Genomic DNA, 19576 nt, shown 5'->3' on the forward strand with positions numbered 1-19576 from the left:
CGCTCGGCATGTAGGGTCTAAAAGAAGAACTGGTCGGCTCGGAGTCCGTATACTGTGACTAAGTGGGGTATTCATGTTAAACTGCAGCATGTAAGTGCAATAATAACGCAACGTTAAAGCCCTTTTCACCTCACCTGTTGTATATCAAGACTCATGAACGCTGTTTCCAACTCTTTGAAATTATGCATTGTGTGAAATTAGACTTATGCGTGCCACCAGCTTATCCCGGGAACACATTGAACCATGGAAATATCCTACTTAAAGACGGATGGTATTTCTCCAGTTAAGCGTTCTTTGTTCTTTTCCGCTATTTTATAAATGTAGACCCATTGATTTTAAATGTTTGAAGACTGACACTTGCCATCAAATACTGATACACATTTCTTCTGTTATTTCACAATGTTGCACAACATTGATGAATGATCACTGATGTCCTACAAGTAATCTCTGGCTAGTTAACAATTAGGTAAGTATGTGTACGCATATCAAGAGTTATTATTTGGAAGTGTGCACCAAAGGTTCGTTTGATAATTGGTCATATAACCACACGTCACGATATCGGTCACAGTTTCAGGGGAACAATTGGACGTCGACAGAGGTGTTTCACCGTCGCATGATATTTTGAGTCTGAAAGATTGGTAACTTTGTTTATAGGTATATAGAGGTTATTACGCGAGTGTGTTTGGGGATGGTAAATATCCTGCTTTAGGAATACACAGTGTTTATTCCTAATACAGGATATTTACCATCCCCAAACACACAAGCGTGATGACCTCTTTATCATATAATGTCATTCTTTAATTCTGTGCTTTAAAATCGCTTTCCCTCTCTCACAAACATTGCCGAAGCATTGAGTTGCCTGGAATGCGCGCATTAATATTTATTACGTCACAGGGTAAGTGATGTCTCAGTCGGACAGTGAAGTAGCCAATATAGTTCCAACTGAAATCTGTTTCTTATTCAGTGGCGAAGCAACATATACGCAAAACAACAGTTGTTTTTAATTGCCTTTCGCGGCAATCCATCGGTCTGTCCGCTAGAGTAACTGTCCTTTGTCAAAGGGAAGCCACTCTAACCCTAGTCTATGAGACGTCACGGCCACGGTCAGACGTTGTTGACAGTCGGTCTGTCCTGTGATAACGTTAAGAAGTGTAGTCAGATGTACACACAGCGACAAAACGAAACAAGGTAACAATTCAAACATATTTCGGCCAAATCCAACTGTTTTGATTTGTTGAGAAGATTTCAAACCGTAGAGGTCTACAAGCACAGATATGGCTACTGATCCGGCTAGGCCTTGTGCCCTCGCAAAATTGTTTCGAAATTTATAGATATCTCCAAAGTTGGCCAAACTTATAAAGTGCCTTAGCTACGTCACAGTTAGACACTGATTTTCAGTATATTAGAATGTTCTTATGATAATGATAGCAATTATCCCTGTTGTTTATCCAGATTCCCGATGGTTAATTCTTTTTTTCTTATAAACAGTGAAAGTAGTCCTACTTGACCTTTGATATTTGCATCTCTATCCGCATATGACCCCAACGGATATCGTTTTTATCCGTTGGCTTTATCCTGCCGAGAAACCTACCCATTATATGATAAAAATATTATTCAGTAATCGATTCAGAATCTCAAAGCAAAATATGATGAAAGAAAGAATGCATAGGATTATCTACCAAACACAACAACTGTATTCATTGTTCTAATCTATTCTCCCTCCGTTCGTACAACCTCCTCTGGCACCCCAAGGCCCACAAAACAGACTTGTAGGTGATCCATGCTATGGTACTATACCTAAGGCAAGTGCTATGCCTAAGTGTGAACCTGGTTTAGAACCAGTGTCAACACTTTATTGCTTTTCGAAAAAGGCGAATATAATTTATCATGTGGTCAGGCAACCCGTGCAATACGGGGTGTTGCTCATAATATCAACCACAGGTTAATTGGAACCGTTTTTATTTTACTTCTCAACACATTTTCAGGACATGTCTAACAACAGCAAAAACTCTAAATACATTTTTTGCCAGTTTCTCCTATAGTTCTCTCGCTTTTGATGATTATCTTAATAAAAGGTTGACATGTCATTGTACTATTTCTTCATAATTCAGGTGAACTACAGACCCGCCTGGCTCTTTTTGTCTTGTGTAATTGTGTATTAGCTTGACGTTATGAATAGTTATTTCCTTGACTAGAAAGTCATGTCTGAAGTAGACATACAGCAAAGCCAAGCCCCCCCACCCCCCCCCCCCCCGGTTGTGCATGTTTCATATATCATTAAGTGCGGAAGGTGTCTTCAAGATGAACATTGTTCTCCATCTATCGACTGGTTACCATCTTAAATGCATGGACACGAATCGTTGTACATTTGGGAGGCTTTCTAGGCTCAAGTAAAGTGGTCATCTATACTACTGACAAAAGATAGGGGAACTGTTGAAATTAAGGTGTGATGATCGGTGACGACCTGGGCACGGTGTGGTCTGGCATTGTCATCTTGAAGTTCAAGATCTCTGCCCATAATTCTAGCGAATGGATCAACGACAGGACGCAAAATGTGGTCAACATATCGCTGGGAGGTCAAATTTCCATTTACAATAACCATATCTGTTCGTCTGTCACGTATGATACCGCCCCACAAAATGACACTACCGCCTCCAAAACCGATCATGGTCAAGAATGGTTTCCCTGGCATACCGCTCGCAGCTACGTCGCCAACAACGTGCCATCTGTGATTGTGAGACAAGACCTTGTGTAACGCCATTGGCGCACAGCGCGTCCCTTGTGTTGCCTAGCTCCCACTAATCTCACCTATAGTAAGATTTTAGGGTCAAAACCTACACAGGGTGCCTTACCTTCAGGCGGGTTGCATACAGCCGTTCTTAAGGGTACATGTTGAAATTCGCCTTTCTGTTATTGTTATTGTAATCTTTTCCCTAGTGCAATTAATGTAGTGATACGATCTCGGGTCGTCTTTTAGGCCTGCGACGCCTAGGTATCATTGCAACGCCACCCGTTTGACGGTACTTGTCCTACAGTCGAGAAATTGCACTTTTTGATTTGCCAAACATTCGGGCAAATTGGGATATTGATGTTGCGATCTATGTTTATAAAACACGCCAACATTGATATATACTCATCAAAACATGAGGCGGACTACACCATGAAAAATGGAATGCCACGTGAAAATATTCTTTTCACAGCTCAACCCAGTACTCGCTTAACTTCAGCGATGGCGCAAGCATGGAGCTTGATAGCGGGGAGTGACATTTAGGTTGTCCGCTGAACCTATCTGTTAGAGTTTGAGTCTGTATGCTAAGCTGGTGTATGTCAAATAGATACGATCACAACACCTGTTTTCGTTCCTCTGGCACAAGTTGGTCAGAACTGCATCTGTACTCAAAGCCATTAAAAACGCAATTGCATTAGATAAGCGCACTTTTAAAAAGAGCAATCGCCCAAAACGTTTCCAAACATCATGATAGTGCTGTGAGGTATATGTGTCCCCTGTGACAGTTCGGGTTCGAACCTCAGACCATCTTGGAGCAATGCGTCTGAAAGTGAAAAACGTAACTGTGAACAGTGCACAGAAACACAACCACTGTTGCTGGCCATATACTACACCTCGCGAAGACCGTCACATCCGTCTGTTGCACCTTCGAAACAGATTCTAAACAGCAGTAGATACAGCCAGGAGGACTTTTGGGACCCGTCAACCCCGCATCAGCACCCAAACCGTCAGAAGGCGCTTGGCTGCGTTTGGCACACGGTGCCTTTTATCTTATCAAGGCCAGACCCTGTTAAACCGACAAAGACGCGCCAGACAGCAGTGGGCAGCTAATGGGTGCTTCCCACAAAATACATCATTGGAAAATGTCGTCTTCTGTGACGAGTCCCGTAACAAACTCAGTTTTCCGAATGAACGTCGCCGTATCTATCGACGAAGGGGAGAACGCTTCGCTGACATCTGTGTTTTAGAAAGGTGTCGCTTTTGAGGAGGCGGTGTAATGGTATGGGGTGCCACCAATGCTCGTTTACGGTCACAGTTGGTGGTTATCCAAAGCAACCTCAATGCTCGAGGTTACGTGAACAATATCCTTCGTCCAGCACTATTGCTATTACTGGCTCAACATGGCGCCCGACATCAGCTTCGGGCATGACAATCCACGTCCACACGCTGCAAGGTTCACGGGTGACTTTTTGACGAGGACCAACATCCGTGTGATCAACTGGCCTGTCATGTCACCTGACATGAATCCAATTGAACACTTGTGGGACGAGCTTGGACGGAGTGTTCGAACTCAACAGCAAACACCTCAGACAATGGCGGAGATTACAGTCCCTACAACATGAATGGCAGAACATCCCACAACGTTTCCTGGGGCGTCTGTGTCAGTCCATTGCTGGCTACTACAGGCAAGCGTCAGACACCCCCGCCCCCCCCCCCCCCCCCCCCCCCCCCCCCTTTTTTTCTTTTTTCTTTTTTTTTGTTTCGAGCCTCTGTGATGTCATCCAAAGGCGTGTATCTTACGGACTCTTATGGTTAACATTCCACGTGATGGTTATATTTGTCATTATTGTTGGTTTCATTTGGTTTTCTTTCACTGTAATAAGATACACACCACCTGAACATTGAATTGCGTTTTCAATGGCTTTTAGTATACATGGACCCCCTTCCCCATCGAGTCCTTCCTGCTAACCCGTATCAAGTGTCATATCACACAAGTTGTGTGTGAAATATCCCCCAAATCCTGTTGAACATGCATGGAACATCTTAGGGAGATGGTGTTGTGGTCCGCCCCAGATCAACACGAACAGCTCTTAAGCGTAAAATTGCAGAATATTTCAAAACAGCAACTTGACTCATCAAGTCGATGCACGATTCTTTCCAGCTTGCAGTCGCGACAACTATAATGCTGAGCCTACGCGATACTGAATATGTATTGCTATAACACTATCTAATGTAGTGTGTCGACTACGTTTTAAGTAGTATGTGTTCGCGCGCTCCTCAAGCTGTTATTTATTGTACAGTTTTTCTGTCACTTTAATGTGACCGAGTGCACTTTTTTAAGTTTCTTGTCTCATCTGAGCGGTGCAAGTTATCAACGAAATCGTTTTTAATATTTATTTTTTGTAAGGAGTATACAAATCATAGTAATTCCATTTCATATGCATATGCCACGGTATTATTACTGTGACAAGGTTTGAACTGTTTTCAAGTACAGCTCAAGAGAATAAAACGTGATATAATAACAATCTCCATTAATATAATTGAATACAGACGAATACTCAATTATTCTGATGTTTGCATAACAGCCAATGTTGCATCAATAACAAATTGCTGATTCCTGATGCAAGTTTCTTAGTTACTGAACCTTAATATGCATGTGCATGGAAACGACATTGCTTTGCTACTGCCGTACGCATGCTAGATCAGCGTTGCTGTAATCTAAGTTGTTTGAAATACCATTGACATTAAACTGATATGCAGAGTAATGTAAATATTAAAAAGTTGTCTTTGAATAGATATTGTAACTTATGTTTCGTATCCAAACAATGACATTTAATGTTGTACTTGAGCGAAATGAAGTCCAATGATGAAAATCAACTTCGTTGACCTTGGAAGTGCACATGTACAAGCCTGTTTCCGAGGACTGAACACTTGGTGTGCCTTTATGCTGTATACCGCTCCACTCTGCATATTTCCACAGAACAAGACTTCTCAGGTCTAGATATTTGACATATCAGGGACAAAACATAAGAATATCTACAACTGAATGGAGTCCACTTGAACATTTTTCAGTTCAGAGAGTTTCATTCTGAAGGAGCAGAATTTACAAAGGTTCTCTACAATGGTAATTTTAATACACTGTAAACAGCAATACATATTTATTATAGCAGTAAATAGTAATACATCTTTATTATTGCATAGATTACAAAACTAGTATTTTCTTCCATCTTCTAGTATATATTCACATTTAAACAGACATGTTATTGCTTTTAGAGTTTGATGTCAAGTATTGCTGGTTATTATCATTTAATTGACAAGCATTTGTATTTCTAACCCAGGAAGATGAGTCATCCATAGAAAGATTTATCCGGTTTCATATATAAATCTACGGATGAAAGCCTTTCACAGGTTTGGTCACACGTTGTTGAAACTTTGATTCAGACACGTGCATGGAATAGGGTAGTTTAAACGATTCCACTGATTAATTTAGATCCCAATACGATATGTGTTTTGACTTAAATCGATTGTCCTAACACAAACGTGGAGTGCTTTTCTTCAGTGGTCATACTTTTCTCATGTGTGTATGTATGTTTCAATTTGACGACTGATTAGGTTGGATAGCAACGGGATTAAGACCTTTGACCGTTGAAAACAGCAAACGGTTGAATAAATGACAAATAAACCATTCCAGCCGACCAGGAGCCATTCTTCGTTGACATCCTGGTTGACTGGCGGGATATGCTGGGTGAAATATGTGGAGCATGCGTCGTCAAGGGACAGTCTGAGACTAACGATTCAGTGTTTCTTCATTGTAGTAGTGCAGTCATGCTCACCGCCAGGAGAACCAGGGCAGCGGTGATTGTACTGGAGGCGTGAACGAGCGACATCCGTTGTGGTACCGGCGTCGTAGTCCTGTGGAAGAACTTGCAACATTACATCCAGTGTGAATGTGTTAAAACTGACTTATATAAACCACTGAATAGGGTTGTTTGATAAAGCGGAGTCGTTCAAAGGGGTTACGTATAAGGCTCAATGGAGTAGAATTTTGTTGTTGCAACTATTACACTCCTTTAAACGGGTAGATGGAACAATATACCATCATGACTACGCATCTGATATGTTTGTGAGATGAATTACATCATGTTTCCAGTATTGGAAAACAGACAGTCACACATATGTATCACCTTACTATTACAGAGTTCACGTAAGCTGTAATTGTGTCACCTATTCCGCAGAGTTACGCATGACACTCAGCTCTAACCACGTTACATACTGAGTGGGTTTACCAGCGTGTGTTGTGTGAGAGCATCTAGCCTGACTAGTATCACACTCAGCTCTAACTACGTTACATACTGAGTGGGTTTACCAGCGTGTGTTGTGTGAGAGCATCTAGCCTGACTAGTATCACACTCAGCTCTAGCCACGTTATATACTGAGTGGGTTTAACAGCGTGTGTTGTGTGAGAGCATCTAGCCTGACTAGTATCACACTCAGCTCTAACCACGTTACATACTGAGTGGGTTTACCAGCGTGTGTTGTGTGAGAGCATCTAGCCTGACTAGTATCACACTCAGCTCTACCTACGTTACATACTGAGTGGGTTTACCAGCGTGTGTTGTGTGAGAGCATCTAGCCTGACTAGTATCACACTCAGCTCTAACTACGTTACATACTGAGTGGGTTTACCAGCGTGTGTTGTGTGAGAGCATCTAGCCTGACTAGTATCACACTCAGCTCTAGCCACGTTATATACTGAGTGGGTTTAACAGCGTGTGTTGTGTGAGAGCATCTAGCCTGACTAGTATCACACTCAGCTCTAGCCACGTTACATACTGAGTGGGTTTACCAGCGTGTGTTGTGTGAGAGCATCTAACCTGACTAGTATCACACTCAGCTCTAGCCACGTTACGTACTGACTGGATTTCATGGCATTTATTGTTTGGGAGCATCTAGCCTGACTAGTATCATACTCAGCTCTGGCCTTTGAGTAATGGAACATGGAATATAGCGCATGAATGCGTCTTATTTAACTGCCACATTGAAATAGTGAAGACAAAACTGAAGTCAGTACACTTTACATACTAACCTCGCGAACATATATAAAACATGTTAGCATTTTAATATTGACATTTCTTTTTGCGCTTAATAGGTGATACATTATTGCAAACATATTTTTTTATTACTTTATATATATATATATGAAGGGGTTTGGGTGTATTAAACGTTTCTTTTTGCTTTCCCCTATAAACCCCTAAGGTATAACCTACACGGTAACAGGTTGGATTTGTCCCACATTCTTGGTCATGACCGTATTTCTGCAGCAGAGACGGATCACAGGATCCAGTTCAGTTGCATACAGGGCGTTGTACTGTAGCATAGATGTCACGCAGTGTCCAACAACCCCATTCTGGAAGTAAAATGGACCATTAACATACAAACGTTACAGCTATTTGAACTACTGTTTATTTGCAATAAACATCAAACTGGTTCACTGTGTACTATGTCAACCATTCTGTCTGACAGACTCCAGTGATCAACCTCAAACCAAGTATAGAAGCTAAATTGCATTTAAAGAAGAGCAAAGGTTTTAAATTCTGACATTCTGTATATTGTATACCTTTCATGTCATTAATCACAGTCAGGTATAGTTCTGCAGCGCGGCCAACTGTGAAACTTGAATGTACTTGGTCAGGAACCGTTCCAAGCTGTACTTATAGCTATGTTTAAATAGTATAGCATGAAGTATTTTCCAAAATATTGTAACAATGACACGGATATCGAGCAATGATAAAACTGAACGACTTCATAAACGAGTGAGTAAGTTTTATTTTACGCCGACTTGGCAATATTCCAGCAATGTCGCGGCGGGGAACACCAGAAATGGGCTTTACACATTGAACACATGTCGGGAATCGAACCCAGATGTACGACGTGACGAGTGAACGCTTTAACCACTAGGCTACCCGACCTCCCCTTCATAAACGATGCATTTCCCCTAATTCCAAATACACAGAAGTGTGCTTACTGAATCCGTGACTTTCTCTGCTGCACAGATAGAACTGGCGGCAATGCCGAGCTCCAGGAATGTCCCACCCCAGTCTGCGGGAGTGTCAGCAGGGATGGTCGTACTAAAATCACAACGTCCTCGCTTGCCAATGAGGAAGACAAGTGCGTTAGATGCTCCCGGGACATTGATGTTGGTAATTAGTTTTCCGGGAAGAGAACAGACGACCTGTACTGTGGACAAATCCAATAAGTACTTTTGATTAGCAACTAATGAAAAAAGGCCTTTCAACCAGACTTCAGTTACATGTCAATTTCTGCAGATGTTATTCACAAATTCAACTTTTAATACGGCTAATTGTACCTGCAGAAGATATTCACAACCCACAGCACTTTATACGTCTAATTATACCTGCACATGCTATTCACAAATATAGCTCTTGATACAGCTAATGGTACCCGCAGATGCTTATGTTTAATCTGAGCAGCAACAGGCCACAAAAGCTTTCATTGGGGAGATCTGTGGAGTATTTTGTTCCAAATTGAACTGCGATCTGGGGGAGGAACACGTTGGGAATTGACCAAGTCCTGGGTTGATGTGACTTCCATCAATTTGACCAGCTCGAATCCGGGTCTTGTTGGCACAAGTTGCAACCACAAGAGCAATACCTCCTTGATTAGCAAATCATGGAATACTTGAATAGCTACGCAAAATGTAGGTTACTTACGCGTTCTGAACTGACATTTGTTTCCGTAGTGTGTTGGTGGGCAGAAGCAATCACCGTTCGTCTTACAGAAGAATCCCTTGGCAGCCTCGTGACACCCACAGCTTCTCTGATCCGCAGCATTGGTAGCGTTGTCTGGAGGTGGCATACAGTTGGACATACAGCCACAAATACAGCAGCATGAGTGAAGATGACATACAGTTGGACATACAGACACAATCACTGCAGCATGAGTGGAGGCGACATACAGTTGAACATGCAGACACGCAGACACAGCAGAATGAGTGGAGGTGACATACAATTGGACATACAGACACATAAACAGCAGCATGAGTGGAGGTGACATGCAGTTGGACATACAGACACATAAACAGCAGCATCGGTGGAGGCGACATACAGCTGAACATGCAGACACACAGACACAGCAGCATCAGCGGAGGTGACATACAGTGACATACAGACGCATAAACAGCAGCATCAGTGGAGGTGACATACAGTTGGACATACAGACATAAACAGCAGCATCAGTGAAGGCGACATACAGTTGGACATACAGACACATAAACAGCAACATCAGTGTAGGTGACATACAGTTGGACATACAGACACATAAACAGCAGTATCAGTGCAGGCGACATACAGTTGGACATACAGACACATAAACAGCAGTATCAGTGGAGGTGACATGCAGTTGGACATACAGACACAGCAGCATCAGTGGAGGTGACATACAGTTGGACATACAGACAGATAAACAGCAGTATCAGTGCAGGCGACATACAATTGAACATGCAGACACAGACACAGCAGCATCAGTGGAGGTGACATGCAGTTGGACATACAGACACAGCAGCATCAGTGGAGGTGACATACATTTGGACATACGGACACACAGACACAGCAGCATCAGTGGAGGCGACATACAATTGGACATACAGACACAGACACAGCAGCATCAGTGGAGGCGACATGCAGTTGGACATACAGACACATAAACAGCAGTATCAGTGGAGGCGACATACATTTGGACATACAGACACATAAACAGCAGCATCAGTGGAGGTGACACACAGCTGAACATGCAGACACACAGACACATCAGCGTGAGTGGAGGTGACATACATTTGGACATACAGACTCATAAACAGCAGCATCAGTGGAGGTGACATACAGCTGAACATGCAGACACACAGACACAGCAGCATCAGTGGAGGTGACATACAGTTGGACATACAGACACATAAACAGCAGCATCAGTGGAGGCGACATACAATTGAACATGCAGACACACAGACACAGCAGCATCAGCGGAGGTGACATACAGACACATAAACATAGCAGCATCAGTGAAGGCGACATACAGTTGGACATACAGACACATAAACAGCAGCATCAGTGGAGGTAAGATACAGTTGAACATGCAGACACACAGACACAGCAGCAGCAGTGGAGGTGACATACAGTTGGACAAACAGACAGATAAACACAGCAGCATCAGTGGTGTTCCTGGAGATGACACACAGTTAGACATACAGACACATAAACAGCGGCATCAGTGGAGGTGACATACAGTTTGACATACAGACACATAAACAGCAGCATCAGTGGAGGTAAGATACAGTTGAACATGCAGACACACAGACACAGCAGCATCAGTGGAGGTGACATACAGTTGGACATACAGACACATAAACAGCAGCATCAGTGAAGGCGACATACAGTTTGACATACAGACACATAAACAGCAGCATCAGTGGAGGCGACATACAATTGAACATGCAGACACACAGACACAGCAGCATCAGCGGAGGTGACATACAGTTGGACATACAGACACATAAACAGCAGCATCAGTGGAGGTAAGATACAGATGAACACGCAGACACACAGACACAGCAGCAGCAGTGGAGGTGACATACAGTTGGACATACAGACACATAAACACAGCAGCATCAGTGGTGTTCCTGGAGGTGACACACAGTTAGACATACAGACACATAAACAGCGGCATCAGTGGAGGTGACATACAGTTTGAAATACAGACACATAAACAGCAGCATCAGTGGAGGTAAGATACAGTTGAACATGCAGACACACAGACACAGCAGCATCAGTGGAGGTGACATACAGTTTGACATACAGACACATAAACAGCAGCATCAGTGAAGGCGACATACAGTTTGACATACAGACACATAAACAGAAGCATCAGTGGAGGTAAGATACAGTTGAACATGCAGACACACAGACACAGCAGCATCAGTGGAGGTGACACACAGTTAGACATACAGACACATAAACAGCAGCATCAGTGAAGGCGACATACAGTTTGACATACAGACATAAACAGCAGTATCAGTGGAGGTAAGGTACAGTTGAACATGCAGACACACAGACACAGCAGCATCAGTGGAGGTGACATACAGTTGGACATACAGACACATAAACACAGCAGCATCAGTGGTGTTCCTGGAGGTGACACACAGTTAGACACAGAGACACATAAACAGCGGCATCAGTGGAGGTGACATACATTTCGACATACAGACACATAAACAGCAGCATCAGTGGAGGCGACATACAGCTGAACATCCAGACACACTGTCACATCAGCGTGAGCGGAGGTGACATACATTTGGACATACAGACACATAAACAGCAGCATCAGTGGAGGTGACATACAGCTGAACATGCAGACACACAGACACATCAGCGTGAGTGGAGGTGACATACATTTGGACATACAGACACATAAACAGCAGCATCAGTGGAGGCGACATACAGCTGAACATGCAGACACACAGACACATCAGCTTGAGTGGAGGTGACATACATTTGGACATACAGACACATAAACAGCAGCATCAGTGGAGGTGACATACATTTGGACATACAGCCACAATAACAGCAGCATCAGTGGAGGTGACATACATTTGGACATACAGCCACATAAACAGCGGCATCAGGGGAGGTGACATACAATTGGACATACAGCCACAATAACAGCAGCATCAGGGGAGGTGACATACAGTGACATACAGACACATAAACAGCAGCATCAGTGGAGGTGACATACATTTGGACATACAGCCACAATAACAGCAGCATCAGTGGAGGTGACATACAGTTGAACATGCAGACACACAGACACAGCAGCATCAGTGGAGGTGACATACAGTTGGACATACAGACACATAAACAGCAGCATCAGTGCAGGCAACATACAGTTGAACATGCAGACACACAGTCACAGCAGCATCAGTGGAGGTGACATACAGTTGGACATACAGACACATAAACATAGCTGCATCAGTGCAGGCAACATACAGTTGAACATGCAGACACACAGACACAGCGGCATCAGTGGAGGTGACATACAGTTGGACATACAGACACATAAACATAGCTGCATCAGTGGAGGTGACATACATTTGGACATACAGACACATAAGCATAGCAGCATCGGTGCAGGCGGCATACAGTTGAACATACAGACACAGCAGCATCAGTGGAGGTGACATACATTTGGACATACAGGCACATAAACATAGCAGCATCAGTGCAGGCGACATACAGTTGAACATGCAGACACACAGACACAGCAGCATCAGTGGAGGTGACATACATTTGGACATACAGACACATAAACAGCAGCATCAGTGGAGGTGACATACAGTTGGACATACAGACACATAAACAGCAGCATCAGTGGAGGCGACATACATTTGGACATACAGACATAAACAGCAGCATCAGTGGTGGTGACATACAGTTGGACATGCAGACACGCAGACACAGCAGCATCAGTGGAGGTGACATACATTTGGACATACAGCCACAATAACAGCAGCATCAGTGGAGGTGACATACATTTGGACATATAGCCACATAAACAGCGGCATCAGGGGAGGTGACATACAATTGGACATACAGCCACAATAACAGCAGCATCAGGGGAGGTGACATACAGTGACATACAGACACATAAACAGCGGCATCAGTGGATGTGACATACATTTGGACATACAGCCACAATAACAGCAGCATCAGTGGAGGTGACATACAGTTGAACATGCAGACACACAGACACAGCAGCATCAGTGGAGGTGACATACAGTTGGACATACAGACACATAAACAGCAGCATCAGTGCAGGCAACATACAGTTGAACATGCAGACACACAGTCACAGCAGCATCAGTGGAGGTGACATACATTTGGACATACAGACACATAAACATAGCTGCATCAGTGCAGGCAACATACAGTTGAACATGCAGACACACAGACACAGCGGCATCAGTGGAGGTGACATACAGTTGGACATACAGACACATAAACATAGCTGCATCAATGGAGGTGACATACATTTGGACATACAGACACATAAGCATAGCAGCATCGGTGCAGGCGGCATACAGTTGAACATACAGACACAGCAGCATCAGTGGAGGTGACATACAGTTGGACATACAGACACATAAACAGCAGCATCAGTGCAGGCAACATACAGTTGAACATGCAGACACACAGTCACAGCAGCATCAGTGGAGGTGACATACATTTGGACATACAGACACATAAACATAGCTGCATCAGTGCAGGCAACATACAGTTGAACATGCAGACACACAGACACAGCAGCATCAGTGGAGGTGACATACATTTGGACATACAGACACATAAACAGCAGCATCAGTGGAGGTGACATACAGTTGGACATACAGACACATAAACAGCAGCATCAGTGGAGGCGACATACATTTGGACATACAGACATAAACAGCAGCATCAGTGGTGGTGACATACAGTTGGACATGCAGACACGCAGACACAGCAGCATCAGTGGAGGTGACATACATTTGGACATACAGACACATAAACAGCAGCATCAGTGGAGGTGACATACAGTTGGACATACAGACACATAAACAGCAGCAGCAGTGGAGGTGACATACATTTGGACATACAGACACATAAACAGCAGCATCAGTGGAGGCGACATACATTTGGACATACAGACACATAAACAGCAGCATCAGTGGAGGTGACATACAGTTGGACATACAGACACTTTAACACAGCAGCATCATGTGTCTTGTTTAATTATCATTTAGCTTATTTGATGAAGTATCATCCTTATTTTCTCGAACCAGCCATCTCGACGCTGTGTCTCTCGTGAAGCTAACCATTCGGTAAAGAGTTGTGTCTGTCTTCTCCACATCCTGGGCATTTTCCGTCACTGTATCTTATCCTATTTATTTTGCAACCAGACATACACATCATATCAGTACAGGTATTTTGTGCTGTGTACCAGTCAGTTGCCTTATTCTATGGAAGTACCCAATGATAGCTTGATGTATCCGCCCAACAACTTCGAGACGCGTATTCCCTGGATATCGATGCATTTTTAAAAGCCAGTCGTCGAATTCAATTTTACGATTCATTTTGATACATATTGTATCCTGATACTGGTATCGGCCACAGTCAAGATAAATCAAGACAGTACCAACCACTTCGACATATCTCTATTCATTATAAACTGGGGGCACGGGTGGCCCAGTCGTCTAAGGCGCCGCGATTCGCTGTGCAGAGTTGCGTCCCTTGAGCACGCCAGAAACCTAAGATTGAGGGTTCGAATCCCGGTTCGCCCCGATTATGTTTCTAGGTTTCTCAGCACCATACCCGTGCTCGTGGGTTTCACTGAAGTGGTAAACGTCTAAGACCTGCGTCACTTCGGGCTTTCCTCCCACATTAAGCTGACACGCCGCGATATAACTGGAATACTGTTAAAAGCGGCGTTAAACCCAACTCACTCACTCATTATAAACATCAGTGTGAAAGACCGAGTTTTCTGAAGTTGTGGAAAGTGATATTTTCATTGTAGTGAACATAGCACTTGATATGTCACTGCAGTGAACATAACACTTTGCCGGAGCTATTGTTATACAAGAGTTACCTCCCTGCAAATTGTCTCCCTTTATTGTTAGTGTCTGGCCCGTACTCAAACTGTAAACTTCCTTTTTACGTTAGTTCCACGTTGACAAGGCAAAAAAATGACAAATGGTCAATTATGGTTTTAATATCGCTTTTTGTCGTTTGTTCTTCTCTTGAAACTGTTTCCTCATAAACTGTAAATTTCTCATTTAACTCGTCAATCGAGACTATTCGTTTCGCAAAGCGCCATTTTTGTTACTTGACCAGCGTGTATCCCTTAGAAGCTATCGAAGCTATAAGACACAAAAAATTAAAGTTGATTTTGTATTTAATCTTATGTAAATGTATGATAGAGATTTTTCGTGACCTCAGATATTTTGGATTACTTTTGTTAATATTTTATAATATTTTGCAAATTCGGAACTACTTTTTAAGTCGCAATTACAAGGGGCGGTGTTAGGTAGGGAGAATGTACGTGAAAATATCTCCTTTTCCACCGTCACGAGATGAGAGAAACATGATATTTCGCAAGACATATGAAATATCCTCTATATACTGACTTCATTACAAACCTTAATTTTGTTAACATGAAACATATTTTTTAAGAGTAAGTTGGGCTGGATCATTTGAATGGAGCCAGGTTTGAAATATCTGTTGGAGCCAAGGATTTGATTTTTACAAGTATCGTAATTAAACCGTTAAAGGTTGCAATATAACGGGTCGGAAGAAGAAATAGATATAGAGTAACAAGTATGTTGTGTCGTCGCTGTGGTGACGTCACACAGCTCTAGTAAAGTGCTGACCGTGGGAGCAGTCAAAGCCTCCCCTGGTGCCCGGGCAGATACAAACTCCATCCGGGGTGCACGTGCCTCCCGCCTTACAGCTCGTACCCTCTCGAAGGCAGTTGAACTCTGGAAGGACAAAGGTCATCAAAGGTAGATCATCGAGTATTCCTCAAACGGCCTAATGAATAATGTGAAAGGTACCGCGTTGCCCATGATAACAGTGAATACGAAAGACACTTTACCTACAGAGACACCGCGAACGTCGCCCTGCAGTAAAAGTAGCCAGATCCATAGCAGCACTCCCCTCATGGTGACACCCCGCGCTCGAATCTGGAAGATCACGGTGTGAAATGTTGTTATACCCCACTTCCTTCCGGAGTGGAGTATAAGTTTGTTTTACCCATTTTGTCCTCGGTGTATGGATCAATACACCAGCAAGGTCGTATCTGGATCCCCGCTCATTACCCCGATTACGCGACGAAGCTGTAGATGTATCGGCCCATACACCTCGAAAACCATACCAAAATACATGTGTACACGCTCTGTTGCCTTTATTCCTGACACCAGTACTTGTCACAGAAACGCTGTACACTGAATGCATGTACACGTGACCCAAGCGTGCAAGCTTCTCATTTATAGATTCAATGTCGCCAACTACCCACCCGTTTCTACAAAAAAGACTGTTTTGTCCCACAAACCCGTTGAAGCGTTCGACAAAGAAGCAGTCTGTTTTAAAGTAGGCCATGTTTGTCTAGCGCTTCAACGTATTTGTGGAACAAACTATAGTCTCTTCCCTTTGAAATAAAGTTAGTGTAAGATATTACTCTTACTGTACACTGAATTGATAACATTAGCAAATGTACCTACGACTTGTAAGTAGTGACCATATATGATGAGTGTAGAACTGATTGCTTGCTGATATTATCTCTTTCCGCTTACCATACACATTCTGTTTTATTGGAATATGTTTTTCCGAGAATCATTAAATGCATACATTACACCATGACTACTGTCACCGCCTCCCAAACGAAGCAGTTCACGAGACAATGCCACTATACCACATGTAACACTAATTAGTCCCTTAATATACCCTTAATACACATCTGTGAACGTGGCAGAGCGTAAACATAAATGAGACAACTGAAATTCATTTGCTGCTTTTCCACGCCCTTCTTTGATTTAAAACACAGAAGGCATTAACCCTTATGTTGACTGGAAGAGAATATTATCCGCTAATCTCGAGGTAATAAGCCTTGTGGTAAACTAAGAAATATGTAACAGTAAGACAGAATAACATATCGACTCACCCTGATCACGTCAAGAGCGCAGCTAGCCCAACCAGGATGAAGTCTCAAAGCAGATGCTAGCCCTGGGGGAAAGCATTAACACACTGCTGCCCACCCGAGCGAGACATCATTGTGTGGCGGAGATATACCAGTCAAGACTTTCAACCCATTAAATTCTATCATGCCAGCCTCATCGGACAAGCAGCAGCAGGGTCGTACCTACCCCGTGATTTGAGCCGGGGATTAAGTTGGGCCTCCTACATCGGCAAGGGATAATGTGTGAAGCGGATAAACCCTGCTTCAAGGTATGAGCAACAATCCGCCTGATCACGACATTATGAACACCAGGCACAAAGTTTAGTCAACTCAAAGGGCAAGCATAGAGTTTTGCAATCGGTTTTTACCTTGAATCACAGGGGAATGATACTCAACTTCACTTATGTTGAACTTATTCGTTCATTTGAAACACATATTCTACAAGAAACAAATAGATACATAGAGAAAAGTGTTATCCAGTACATACAAATCTGGCATAGTTCTAACAATCTGACATCAGCGCGTGCACAATTCTCAGCAATAGTCCAGCTATATGACGTCGATCTCTAAATAATCGAGCCTGGACCAGACAATCCAGTGATTGCCTGACCTGCACCCGTCCCATCGGTGTGTGTATTGTTATCACAAAGCAACATCAGTGCGTGCATTGTTATCACAATGTGACATCAAGGAGTGCAATTTTTAATAGTTATTAACTTAACGCTGTAAAGAAAAGTTACGCCCTATAATAAATATGCACCCGGAACACACCGAGATTCATAATACATTATAATACAGTAAAATTTCAAAATACATTTAATACCGGACATATCAGCTGTCATGGGCTGATTATTATCTCATGCAGACAGCTGAATCGCTGTACATTCCCACATCATAAGATAGCGTCGTCACATGGGCGGGCCTATTCTGCATACAGCATTGTATGGACCCCGTGTGGATGGTTAACCCGGTAAAGCGCAAAAATGTGTGTTGCGAATTCCGACCACTTTGCTCAACGTGTTTTGTGAAGGATTAATTTGCGTTGCCATCCATAGAATGTGGTCAAGTGTTATTCTCCAGCTGACATCCCAGACATTGTATCAGCTGTCCTCGTATATACGAGGAATAATATTGTCATTGGGACGGAGTTAAACATAACACGGTTGATAATGTTATGAAAAACAACTCTCAACCTCAATACGGGCATCCGCATCAATACAGAGTATTTCTTTAGCAGAGCCATACTCTTTTGGCATAAAGACATGAGGATGAAAGGGACACCAACATGAGAGACTGTTACTCCACTTGTCCTGCTGCGATATGGCTGAAGCAGTTCTTGGCTCTGATGTGAAATTCCCATTAAGCATCATTTACCCACACTTGGAACGACAATATAACCTAAACATACATACATTTATATAAATATACAACTAGTATATTGCAATAACCAAAACTGACGATAAAATTAAGCGTTACCAACCGACACTGTCTGTTCTAACAAACGAACAGGGCCAATATCAAGACACATACTACTAAGACATACCTGTAAGAAACATATTTGTAAATTAAGTTATGTCATGAATGATAAGACAAAATTAAGGTATTATGTCCATAGTTTGGATGATGAGGACAGTTGTGCCGTCATCTCAAAACGCAGCAACGTATTATTCGTTCTCTTCCATCTGCTCTGAAAAGCTGGAGTTTTGCTCTCGCCTGTGACACTTTGCCAGTTTCTGTTCTGCCAGTATCGTGCTGTTCGAGCCCACCGATGTCTTCAACGTCATTTTCAGCGTTACGCTTCGTAGTGGTCTGTAAGCCTTGATATTGTATCGACTCAGTTTTCAACAGACAGGATCACCAATGTCTGAGACAAGTAAATAGCAGTTCCTGGGGGTGGTGACACTGGGGGTGGTGACACTCCTATGCCTGTCTCCCATCCGCCGAGTCTGCCTGTAACGGGCCATCAGCCTGGTGTCAATCATTCAACTACTGTCAGATCTGTTGGCGAGTTATTTGTCACTGCCCAACGGTCTGGGTGTGAATGAACAATACATCGGTTTTTATACCCGTATCTTT

General features: G+C 43.0%; 1 protein-coding gene across 1 annotated transcript; it reads right to left on the reverse strand.

Annotated features, from left to right (window-relative positions):
- Nucleotides 1-5162: 5162 nt before the first annotated feature.
- Nucleotides 5163-17594, reverse strand: LOC139477698 (uncharacterized). Its single transcript, XM_071260082.1, has 7 exons — nt 17486-17594; nt 16421-16508; nt 16197-16304; nt 9460-9591; nt 8754-8965; nt 7996-8135; nt 5163-6640 (listed from the first exon to the last, which is right to left on the reverse strand). Exons 2-7 carry the CDS (start codon nt 16485-16487, stop codon nt 6535-6537), a joined length of 765 nt encoding a protein of 254 aa, XP_071116183.1. The 5' UTR covers nt 16488-16508; nt 17486-17594; the 3' UTR covers nt 5163-6534.
- Nucleotides 17595-19576: the final 1982 nt, after the last annotated feature.

This window comes from Haliotis cracherodii, unplaced genomic scaffold (assembly GCF_022045235.1).
Source record: "Haliotis cracherodii isolate W230 unplaced genomic scaffold, xgHalCrac1.p SCAF_1, whole genome shotgun sequence".
NCBI classification, from domain to species: Eukaryota; Metazoa; Mollusca; class Gastropoda; order Lepetellida; family Haliotidae; genus Haliotis; species Haliotis cracherodii.

Excerpts from the sequence above, each read along its gene's own strand:
- LOC139477698 (XM_071260082.1), bottom strand. The coding sequence starts at position 16,487 with ATGAGGGGAGTGCTGCTATGGATCTGGCTACTTTTACTGCAGGGCGAC. Across the intron at positions 9,592-16,196 it reads AGGCTTTGACTGCTCCCACG|ACAACGCTACCAATGCTGCG; the intron begins GTCAGCACTTTA and ends TGCCACCTCCAG. Across the intron at positions 8,966-9,459 it reads CAAATGTCAGTTCAGAACGC|TACAGGTCGTCTGTTCTCTT; the intron begins GTAAGTAACCTA and ends ATTTGTCCACAG.